Source organism: Colobus angolensis, unplaced genomic scaffold, assembly GCF_000951035.1.
Source record: "Colobus angolensis palliatus isolate OR3802 unplaced genomic scaffold, Cang.pa_1.0 Scaffold57, whole genome shotgun sequence".
Taxonomy (NCBI): Eukaryota; Metazoa; Chordata; class Mammalia; order Primates; family Cercopithecidae; genus Colobus; species Colobus angolensis.
The window spans coordinates 3,110,232-3,122,718 of NW_012119265.1; the positions used below are offsets into that span (position 1 = coordinate 3,110,232).

The window sequence follows — 12,487 nt, forward strand, 5'->3', positions numbered from 1 at the left end:
ACCTCCCATGGTTAGCGATTAGTTACCTATTCAGTTATGGCCTCCAACCAGCCCAGGTACTAAGGGTTCCACTGTCTCTGAGCTGTGTGCCCCTCTTTGGCAAGCCCTGTTTCTGTGGTTTCAGACTGACTCTACTCCTGGCTATGCGGAGGAACCCCCACTTCCACTTGGGATACACCTGGCAGGCACCAGTCAAAGCATCCACCAGATACTCTGAAATGGTTGCAGAAGTACCAGAAAGCAAAGATGTCTAAGCTGGAATGTCCCAGCACTCAGGGCAGCCCTAAACAAGTCTGCCCAATTTTATATAAATACTTAGACAGGCATGAAATGGATTTTCTGGATGTCTGCCTTTTCTTCCTATTGGCTTCTCTCTTCATTTTTGCTGCTGCTTCGTTTTATTTTTTTTCTTTCTCTGCTTCCCCCCTACCCCTCACCCACACCTTTTCTCTTGCTAATTCTGGTCCAACCAGGTAGCAATGTATTTTCCAGGGAGCCTTTTAAAATAGTTTCTCCCTTAGTCTATTTAGTAGCAATGCAAGCCGTTTAAGCCTGTTAGGGTCAATATTTTTTAAACAATGTTCCCTTTGCATGTTTTTAAGTTAGATGATATTTCCTTGCCTTTGATAGAGTCTACCTAAATTGGAAATTTCTCAGGTTACAAATACTAAACTCGGCAGCCCTCTTTTATCCTCCCTTTTCATTCATAAAGAAGTTTCTAGCCCTTCTGATTGTCCCCACTTCACATACAAGGCTGCCCTTCTGGCCACACAAGGCCAAGTGGAAACACTGACCACAGAGGCCTGAGCTCCATGACTCTCAGGCTTGGTGACTGCCAGCTGCCTGGCAGCAGCTTACCCAGCCCACTACTGCCCCAAACACACTTCTGGAAACATCCAGCCTTTTGACTCTGGTCTTTATCTTTTGAAGTAGGGAACACAGTAATCTGCCCAGGCCTTTATGTCAGGACTGCCCCACCAGAAACGCAGTTTAACCAAAAGCAGGACCTCTCACCATTGAGATGCCTGGTCTGCTTACTGAAAAACACAGATTAACACCCACAAAGAAGTGCTCATCTAAATTTGGGAGAGCAAATGCCTCATTGATGGGGATAGAGCCTGAGATGGAATTTAATGGCTTCCCTGAAAAATGTTTAAAAATGCATGTGGCTCAATTCCATGTTAGTATAGCAGCAGTCAAAATAAACTGGACCTGTCAGGAACTGGTGCTGAGAGAATGTTATGAATAGACCTATTTTGTAAAGTTGTCACTTTACACAGCCAGAAAAACCAACCAAGGGTAACATCAACTCCCTCAGCGTTGGTTTTTGTTAAATCCCTCCCTTGAATGACTTCAATTTAATTTGGCTAGTTATATGAGTTATGTTGCTTTTTCCTAGTTTTCTGGAAAAGAAATTAAAGATGGGGGCTGCGCGGATGTTGTCCACTGTGCAGAAGGGCTGAACATGCTGGTAAAAACCATTCCCAGCTTCCTGAGAGGACCCCACTGGCTTCTGAATGAAAGCCTTGTTACCTGGAAGTGTTTGCAATACAAAGTTTGGCATTAACCTGTGAGGCCAAGGGAAAGAATCAGCCCTAGAAGAAGCAGCCCTTTCACCCACAGCTAGCTGCAGTGCCCCATACCCTGAGGTCATGTTAGGACTGGGGCCCCTGCTGAGCCATACCACCCTTCAGAAGCCATAGTTCCCTGAATCCTGGTTGGAAAGACTAGCCTACCTTCTTCTGGTTCAGCCCTGCAAAGATGCCAAACAATGGCCAGCCTGGCTACCCTTCAAGATGTCCTCCTGAACAACATGGGTAATGTCAGAATTTCTGTTTAAAAAACAGCAACATACTTGTCCAGCACATGTTCTTTTTGCTTTTGGCAGATGGCTATCAAGCCTTGCCTGATTTATGGGCCCACTCCTATGAATCCTGATTTCTAGAGTTAGAACCCAAACCAGATCCAGACCCACAAAGGCTAAGGACCAATGTGTGGACACTGTAGGTTTGGCCTCCTTGGAGAAGCCTAACCCACTGAGAGGGACAGACAGCATCCTTTTAAACCGCCTGAAGAAAACGACCATGCCAGGCCTGTATTCAACCTGCTGTGACCGTGGATGGAGTTGTAAGACAGTTAGTGGTATCTCTCAGGGTTAAGAGGTATTGTGGGTTCTTCGGCGTCCCAGGATAAAGGGGGGGGAATAACCTATTTCATTTTATTTTTTTTTCCAGTTCTCTCAGGCCAGGCACACCACAGCCCTTTGAAACGATCTGTGTCCCTTACCCCACCCATGAATGTGCCAAACCAGCCTCTAGGACATGGATGGATGTCTCATGAGGACTTACGAGCTAGAGGACCCCAGTGCCTCCCATCCGATCATGCCCCCCTGTCTCCACAAAGCAGTGTAGCCTCTTCAGGAAGTGGTGGGAGTGAACACTTAGAAGATCAGACCACTGCTCGTAACACATTCCAAGAAGAAGGTAGTGGTATGAAAGGTGAGTGACTGAACAAGAAACCACTGGGGACAGAGCCTCTCCCTTTATTGGAGACCAGAGGGTAAAAAAAGAGAGGTAGTCAGCAAGAGAGAAGGACCCCACCCCTTCCCCAGGCTTACGCATTTGATCTGTCCCTTCAAGAACTCCATGGTTGACCACGGCAGAAAGAGCTCAGATTCCCCTTCCAGTGCTTCTTGCCAAAATCTGGCAAATAGGAACCAGAGTAAGAGAAGTCAACACTCTTTTTTTTTTTTTTTTTTTTTTTTTTGCATTGCAGTGACTTGCAGACCATTAAATGAGTCACAGCTAATGGTGATAGGATCTTCTGTTTGTAAAGCTACTGAGCTGCTCCAACCTTCCACCTTGTTGCTGTGGCCAGGGTCCTGTCAATAATTCAGAAAAACAAACCACGGGATTTTTTTTTCCTTTTTAAATATATCTTAGTGCAGAATTGCAGTAGTTCTTCCTTTCTCTGTCTTCTCTTTGATATCCAAAGAAACCTTTAAACCCTTTCCTCTGCATCTATTTAAGGGACATGAAAATACCACTGAGAATCTCTAACAGCGTTTTAATCCTGATAACAGATTTGCATACAGGTGATAAAGGCCTTTTGTGCAGCATAAATAAATTCCTCCATTGCCTTGTGAATCTACCCTCTTCTAAAGATACTCATCAGGAGATAGATTTCCAAATTACTTATGATAGGTACAAAGAGGATACGTGCATGCTATATTTTTTAACTCCACTTGTACAAGGGCTGGGAAGCCCTTAGGCAAAGATGCGCATCAGAAACATACTAATGACAATTTTAGATGGTGAAACAGTAACCACTCATGCTTTGGGGACTAGCATGCTGAGGGGAGGCTCTGCGAACACCCTGTTTGCTGGCATTAGTAGAGTAGTCCTGAGGTTTTGCTGTTTCCGATCTTCCCCTTGTAAATGATCAGTGTTGACATAGGAAGCCCTGTACTGATTCCCCTCTCTTCATGGAAGCCTGGCACAGAAAGTATGCCCATGACTGCCCAACTACCAGTTGTAAGGGAGCACCAGGCTGAAAAATGGAGCTTGTCAACTCTGAGAATGAGGCTGACAAGAAGCTGCTGCCCTGGCACATTCCTTGAATCTTCCTCCTGCTTAGGCCTGCGCCCTCTCCATCCCACGCCCATTTCATTGATGGTTCCAGTGCTGAGTGCCCAGAGTGGGGGGATGTGTCTTAATGGTGATACAAATGGGTCTTTAAAGGTGTATAACAGGCAGCAAAAGCTATGTGTCACTTGGGTACGAAGGGGATGTGTGTCTTCTTTCTACTTCAGAGTTTTCAGGGGAATGTATCACAATTTTGGAGCACTAGCAAAACTCATTTCTGAGTTTATGCTACATGGTTATGTGTTCAAGCAGCTGAGCCACAGGTGGTGCATAGCAAGCGAGGCTAAACCCTGCTGTAGGTAAGCCTGGCTTGGCATCTGTCAATCAGCATCAAAATAGCTGAAAGACCAAGGGAGGCTGAGACAGCCGTTGCTTTTAACTAGCGTCTTTCCAGGTGAAGTTCAGTGTCTGGACGGTTTCCAAGAAAGCCTATGTTGCGGTTCTAGTTGGTAACTGTGGGGAGGAAGCATTGGCCTTTGTGTTTGAAGGGCCAAGAGGATCCCAGAGAAGGGCCATTCACCAGGAGAAAGATCTCGCCCGAAGAAGAATGCTGATTCCACTGTCTTGTTTTTGGATATATATTCTTCTTCCTTCTACTTTGTTTTCTTTCCTTTTTTTTTTTTTTGAGGCCCGTATGCACACTTTTGACATTCTCCCAAAGTAGGTCAAGATATGCTCATTGAGTGCTGCCATTTTGAGGTGAGAAATAAAGATAACAGGCTTTTAAAGAGGAATGAGAGAAAAGTTGAATAAATGCCCTATCCCCATTTTAGGACAAAAGCCAAAATATTGCAAAGGTTATGGAATATACCATATCTAAGACTATTCAATTCCTTTCATTAGAATTGGTGAGAACTGTCTCTTCAGAGCCAATTCAGTCAGAAAAATTACACAGACAAGATCTCATATCCAGGATTTTCTTTATAGGCCCAAGGGGTACAGGCAGAAAACAGGCTATTTGGTGGCCTGATGTATTTCCACCTTCTCTGACCTACTGAACTTCCCTTCCTCCAAGAGCTGGATTGGGATTCCAAGTATAAAGTTAATAGCAAGTTAAATGGCAAAAAAAAAAAAAAAAAAAACAATTTGAAGGAAGAAACATAGATGATGAAGGATTCTATTTGTGGGAAAAGTATATTTGCAGTTTAGCTGACAAGTCAGACAGAAAAAATGTCCACACCCAAAAACACTAGCATTCCGAAGTGTCACGGGCCAGTATTTGTTCAATACAAATGTCCCTCCCCAGCCCTGCTGCAAGATGCCACTGCTGCAAGGACCCTGAGGACTCTTCTGCCACCAGATATTATTCGAAATGGCTTCCTAGGAGTGCACCCAAGAAGCAGCGCGGCTCATAACCCAAGGGCTTGTCATTTGATCTCCATGTCTAAGAGCAGGTGCTGGTTTAAATTTTCAAAATAACTCACACTTTTAAAGACATGAGATATGGCCGGGTGCAGTGGCTCACGCCTGTAATCCCAACACTTTGGAAGGCTGAGGCAGGTGGATCGCTTGAGGTCAGGAGTTCAAGACCAGCCTGGCCAACATGGCAAAACCCCATCTCTACTAAAAATACAAAAATTAGTCAGGTGTGGTGGTGCATACCTGTAATCTCAGCTACTCTGGAGGCTGAAGCTGGAGAATCACTTGAACCTGGGAGATAGAGGTTGCAGTGAGGCAAGATCACACCATTGCACCCCAGCCTGGGCAACAGAGTGAGCGAGACTCCATCTCAAATAAAAAAATAAAAAATAAAAATAAAGAGATATAAAACCAAGTGAAGTGCTTTGAAAAAGAGCTGATTCTTCCTCTTGGCTCTACAATCTTTCTTTTCTATGACCCAGGCCCTTTGGCAGGAGTGGCAGCTGTTTTAAAGTACTTGCTGGTCCACTTTGGGGTGCCATCATCTAATGCTATTTTTCTAATAGTTAAACATCCAGTTTAGAAGAACAACAAGAAAGCTTAGTAGAATTTGGAAGAGTTCTCAAATCCATATGGAATGTGTCTTGCCCTCACCTTGCACCTTGGGAAAAGAATAAAAAGTTATTATAGTTGAACTTGATTTAGTGTGAATTCCTCTTTACGGCCAACAGCTGTGAATATCTCTCTGAAACACTGTGGTATTCATCCATTCCTTCCTTTCATCTAGCTAGACTAGCCAGGTCTGGCTATATATCCTCCCTTAGGAGTGTGCCTCTTGGGTCAAGGGTATGGAATAAATCTCATGGTCCAGCATTCTTGCTCTTTGCCTTTTTCACATGCATGGATCAAGCCCCCTTCTCGACTTGATGTTAGCACTCCCTACCAGGGACTGTCACTAAGTTCTCTTCCAAGCAGACCAGCTCCTGCTCTGAAAGGATTAACAACATCTGCCCACAGTGCTTTGGTTTTCCTTCTTTAGTAAATGTCCATCCTTGTGGTTTAAGTAGACTTCGAAGTACAGATTAAATGTCTCTTGAGGTAAAGATCTCACACTAATATCTCTAGCTAAAGAAAAAATGAGATCCGCCATTTAACTTGAAACTAACCCAAGAGAAGTGGGAAACACTTGAAATATGAACTTTCTTCCCTTTACCCTTCCCTGTGGAGGCTACTGGTTGTACATGTTTGGACTAAGGAGGCTGGTTTGGTTTCTATATCCAGGTGTCTTTGTTCATTTCAAAAACTTCACTATGATTCATCTCAGGGGAAACATTCTCGATTGTGAGTTGGTACTCAACTGCAATACCATTCTTTCCCTGGGCAACTCATGAGTGGAATGTGCTCTGTTGCCTCTTGTCTCATACAAGGCTTTCAGATGGCCAAGAAAAAGAGAGAGAGAAAAGACATTCTCTTAATTTCCTGGAGAGAAAGTATAGAAGTCAGTTGGCAGAAGACTCACATTTCCCACTTACATTAGCACCATGTTCTCAAAGATGGTGCATAAACCCAACACCCTATGACTTAACAAAATGCCACAGCTGTGATGAATGATGTGGCTGCATTATATGGGAGGAAAGAGAGGGGGAAATGACTGATTCACAGGTTACTTTTGTCCTCATTCAAGTCAATTGACTTTTTTGAGCACCTGCTGAGAGAAACTTTGGACTAACTAGTTTCTGGGGAGACAGGGGTGAGAGATACTGTTCCTGCCTGAAGCGAATCACTATCAGATAACAAAAAAAAAAAAAAAAAGCAGGCACTTAATGCAAGTGTCCTGCTGTGAAAATATGCTGTCTTAAAGACTTGCCCTGGATCAGGGCAGGCACCGTGAATGACCCTCATTCAAAGTGGGGGAGGTAAGTCAAGGAAAGTTCCTAGAGGAGGAGAGGCCTAGAGCTGAGTCTCGGAGCACGACTACAGGTCAGCCAAATAGTAAGTGAAGGAAGGGCATTCTATGCAGAGGGAACAGCATTCACGAAATCACAGTGACAAGGGCGCTTGACCAAGTGGATCCCATGGCTTGAGTGTTAAGGGCACATGGGAAAAAGGGGTCTGGAGAGGGAAAACCAGACTCTGGGGCTTGCAAAGGACATTCTCTTTTATCCCAAAGCTATTGAAGGAACTTCTGCAGCAGAATGACCTACTTAGGTCTACATATGAGAAATATGACCTTTAAAGCAGAGTGGAATATACATCAAAATGTGGGAGGGACAGGGGCTTCCAGATTTGAAGGCCAGCAGAGAGGTGGAGGACGTTTCAGTAATTGAGGGGGAAAAGGAAGTGGGACCAAGGCAAGCAGCAGTGAGAATAGAGACAAAGGAGTATTCAAGGTTCTTCATGAGATAGAGCTGAGAGGGCTTGGTAACCAGTTGAATAGACAGGCATGGAGCAGGAGAAATTTAGAACGATGCCCAGGTGTCTGCCTGGAACATCTGGATAAGCCACGGTGTTGTCTAAGGCAAAGGGCATAGAGGAGGAGAAACAGAAATGGGGGATGGGGGGCAGCATGAGGCCTGGTGAGTGTGGGAACTGTAGAACATTCCAGTGGAGGTGTGCAACCCCCTTAATGGGCCCCACAGTGCACCATGCTCTTGGTTGACTCAGCCTCGCTAACGGCCCCGACTTCCTCTCCTCACCTGCAGTTTCAGCATAATATTACACTTACCTGAAGCCAAGTTTATCTGAGGGACTTCATTCCAGATAGCTGGGTAGAAAAAAACATAAATGTGGGCTCCTAGGAAGCAAGGAGCTCAGTGACTTTCTTGCTGTACTTGCCTGTGTGAAGAGGGGGAGACTGGCACTCTGTTTCTCTTGCTGTGAGCTTCAGCCTCACCGTTACGAAGCAACACCAACCGGGTATGCTTATGATGTGTGGCATTATGTTAGCACATGAATATAGAAGTCATTGAAACTGATGCATCATTTGTATATAGACATGATAAAACTAGAAAAAGAAACAACTGGCTCCAGGAACCTTGTGGAAATACAGCAATTAGGAGTGGAGGGGCCATTGACTGTGAAAATATGTTGTTTGCCTTTTCTAAGGAGACTTTCATTAGATGAAACTTAGATAAACTTTTTCTCTCCTTAGTAAAGGAAATATGTTGTCTACTCTGAAATAGCCGATTTGGGGTTTTCAGTTGTTTTTGAAATGCAGACCTTTGAAACTCTGCTTCTCCAGAATGAGAATGGAAAAGTTATGGAGAGGTGAGATCCTCTTTAAGAAAAAGGAACCTATCAGAAACCTTTGTAAGAAGTGCTGAAAATACAGCAGTTCCGAGGGTCGTGGAGGTCTGAGTGATGGAGTGGGAGTGGCACAGCCCCATGAGTGGCTGGGACATGTTTGTTTCAGCATGGCTGCCATTGAAACTGCTGATTATTTTCTTGATGTTGACTTTCTAGCTGCCTGCTTGAATTCACTTAAAGGAAGGCCAGTATTGAATAAATGTGCTTTATTTTGGTTTTTAATTTCCAAATGCCAAGACATGGCCCACAGGGATGAATGCTCCTGGGCCAGGAGTTGTGCTAACTCTTCTCGGATAGGCTGACAGTCCTGAGGTCTTTGAAAAGCAAATTCTCAGGATTCCCCCAAATTCGAAAAGTCGTGAGACTTTTAACCTTCACTCCTTACCAAGCATATATTTTCCTCTGAGGTGTTAAGAACTGTGCAGGCACATGGAAGGCAGCCTTTGATATGGACACAGCCACTGTTTAATGACACAAAGCAGGCTGCTTTGAAACAGCACTTTCGCCTGTCATCTCTAATGGAAACTGCAGGGAGAAAATTAGGCCCTCTTTGTATCTAACATGTCAAAGTGGGTATTTTACTCCAAAATAGGACACCTCTCACCTTCCAGGACCCATATATGCTTCCCGCAAGCCTGGAGACTCCCCGGAGGCCTCCATAGACACCTCCCGGCATCAAGGAGCACACTGAGGAGGATCCAGCTCCAACGAGGCCTGAGACCAATCCTGCTCTCTTTTGCACAGAGGCTGGAACAGAGCTGGGCTGCTTGTTCTGCTCTGGCCAGAAATAAAGACAAGCTTCTGTAACCTTGATGGTGCTGTTAAACTTCTCTTCATTTTTTAAAGGAACATGAAGAGTGGGTACCTTCTTACCCCTCAGTTGGCTTTCCTCTTCTCCCCTCAGAGACCAAGGGTGCAGTCGTATCTTGGAGGGAAAGAGCTTTTGAGAGTAGCCTGGCTTGCTGTGGTAAATGGGAGTTGATCTTCCATCTGCAGTTAGCAGGACCACCCCTATGTGAGCCCTTGCGTGGGAACAAGGCTGTTCATGTTTCTCTCTGCCAGAGATGCCTTTCTCCCTGCCCTTCATGCTGCATTTGATACTGGGCTCTTCAGCAATACTGATTCCATCTTTCTCTCTTCTGGGGTTTCCCTGTTTGTGGGTCAGGTGCTGCATGGTCTGTTGATCTGACTCAAATTTGCAGCCACTTCTGCAGCATGTATTAAAGACAAGCAGTCCCAGTTCTAACTGGAGCCCCGCTTCTGTGTAAACTGTTGTACACACCACACAGCCTCCCTGTGGCTGATTTATCTAAATTCTAAAAAGGAAATAGAAATCAGCATGATTTAAAACTGGATCCCACTGGTAAAGACCAGCAGGCAAATATAGAGCATATACAAGATGGGTGCAGCACTATTATCAAGAATGACCGTGAGAAGATAAATCAGTGTGGACTGCAGCAAGGTCTAGAAGGAGCTTTCTGAAGGATGAAGACTGTGGGATGAGACCCACTGATGTGCACATGCATGGTGGTGCTTTGTCCCAGAAACCTCCTACCTGTTGGCATTCTCTACTTGCACTTCCCCCTGAAAGTCTGCTACTCCCAGAGCTCTACCATGGCTCTCACCCCATGCTCTTTGCCAGAGAGATTCACCCACTTCTGTGGCTAAAACAACCGCCATGAGCTACTGACAAGGAAACTTATTCTCCAGCTCAGACCTTTCTTCCAAGACCTTGACTGGTTGACTTCTCCCCTTGTATGACCCAAAGGCATTGACAGCCAGCTGATCTCAAATCAAGTTTACCCTCTCTCTCTTCTCACCCCAAACCTGCTGCTCCCCTGTTTTCTCTGTCTCACCAAACGTGAATCAAAGGAGTCATCTCCAGCTACTTTGTCTCTGTCACCCCCTGCTCTTCTCTGAGCTTCAAGTACTGTCAATTTCCATCCTTTCTTTCTCCTCTGTCATGCATCCCAAGCCACCATCAGGATCTTCCTAAGTTCATGTCCTGGCCTCCACCGTCACCATCCGTCAGGCCAGTCTTTACGTTGACAACCATCGCCTTTCTAGCATACTCATCTGATTGTGTCCTGCTACTCAGGTTTCAGCAGTTTCTCGCCACCCACAAGATGAAGTCTACTCTCTTTGTTCAGTATTGCGTATCTCAGCCATTTGACCCCCTGCCTATTTGACCCACCTTGTCTCTAGCCATTCCCCCCATCCACCCATGTGTCTGCTCTACCCTGCTCTGCCCTCTTGACTCTGCATTTCCTTCCTGCTTCCTGAAATGGCTTCCTCACTGTGGCCATCCTAGTGGAGACTCCAAGGTATTGTACTTTGAAGCTGCCGCTCACTCCCTATGGCAAATCAAAAGGCTTATCGTTCTGTGCTCCCCTAGAACACTGTGTATACTCAGCGCTTGTCCTATTGCTATTGTAATTTTTGTGTAAGTCAGCCATTCTCTCTAGATTAAAAGTTCCTTAACAGAAGGGTCATGTCTTCACAGAGCTTGGACCCCAAGCATTCAATATTGTTGAATATCGAATATTGAATATTGTTCAGTATTCAATACTGAATAATAGGCATTCAATAAATGTTGAATGAGCAAATATCAGGATTCCCACACTTGGCAAAGAAGTCAGCCCAGCATATAGCAAAAGCATCTTTATCTTTCTCACACTGCATAAGAGGGTGACTTTCTAGTTTGAGACCCCCAGTGGCATGTCCATCAGGAGCATCCAAGGAAGCTAAACAGCTGCGTGCCAGCCAGAGGCATGCATGCCTTCAATCGCATATCAGCTTCTGCAGGAAACAGCTCTGCTTCTCCCTGTTTGTCTGTATTTTCCAACCATAGCCACAGCCCACAGCTTCACAGAATGTAAAAGATAGATGGGAAATTACAGTAGGTGGTTCATAGCATTGCATCCAACAATGTGGCATCTGGACCACGGGAAAGGACCTGAGCTTTTAGTTTGAGTCTATCCCTGGCCAACAGCTTACAGAACCCAGTATCCAAGTCATTAGAATTCCTGACTTCAGGGAAATGAAATGGTCAAGGCTCTTGCTTCTCTGGTTTGTTTCTCTTTTAACAGTTTTGTTCTAATCCTTGGCAAGGAAAGGTGCCTCACCACAATCCAGAGGGTGAAAGGTTAGTAGGCTATGTTCTTAAGAACTGGGATTTCCTCTTCTTTGTTTATCTGTTCTCCTTACAGGAGGGAGTGCTCTTTGAGCACATGGCACTGAGACAGGACAATGCTTACTGTAAAAACAGTGTCCATGTGTACCTGCCTCAAGAAACACAGGGCCAAAAGGCGCTTACATTGCCCAGGAATGCATCTAGAAGTAACTCTTCAGGAAGGCCTAACTCATCATGTTTTGAAGTTGGACAGGAGCCTTTTTTAGGAAAACTACTCCCAATGGAACCCCATTTTGACAAAATGAATGAGGCCAGCTTTTCCACTCCTCTAACCAGGGCAATTCTAACTCGTCAAAATAGTTTTATAGAAAAGGAGCTAGCACTGATTGAGCTGGGATTTGCACCCCACCCCACAATTTCTGACTCTTAAAACACCACATTATCACCTTGGCTTATAAAGCACCATGTTTACAACACGATTCAATAGCTCAGGATTCTGTTCATCATCAGTAGATTTTGCACGGTTCAGCTGTAGGGCACCCAGTGAAAATTTGCTCCAAGAGACTGCTCCCTTCTCTTTTGTGATGAATTGTGCCCAAGAGCAGCACTGGGTTACCCAGGCTTCTCTGAATCATGATCATTGAGTTTTCTGAGCAGTGACTTGGGACTTTCAGGATGTAAATAGCAAACGTGAAACCTGGTGACAGAGTCATAACATACCATTGGCCTGAAAGCCAAAGCCGTAATTAAAATCAGTGCCACTCACTCTGCAGAAGCATTAGCGTTATTTCAGCAGAAATAAAAGCATGGTGGAAAATGAAGTCTGGTAAAATAGCTCCAGGATGTTGCAGGATGGAAGGTTCCAGACTCCTGAGCTGCCATGTCCCAGACTCTTGATCCAACTGCACTTTGAGTTGAGGATGATGTAAGGGGTTAGTATGATGTATTGGGGAAGCCTTGTCTGTTTGTGGTTATTAATGGTAACAGAGGGACTCTTGATTGTCATAGTAGAGTGAAGGGCTTTCAAGCACAGAATGGAGTGATT

At 44.9% G+C, this 12,487-nt stretch overlaps 1 protein-coding gene across 1 annotated transcript in view; it reads left to right on the forward strand.

The window, feature by feature from the left end:
- The window catches only part of SAMD4A (sterile alpha motif domain containing 4A), a 228,109-nt gene that overhangs the window by 170,934 nt on the left and 44,688 nt on the right, over positions 1–12,487 (forward strand). The window contains exon 4 of the mRNA XM_011961837.1: positions 2,235–2,498. Within this exon, the coding sequence (XP_011817227.1) occupies positions 2,235–2,498 (264 nt within the window). The remainder of the gene's footprint in view (positions 1–2,234; positions 2,499–12,487) is intronic.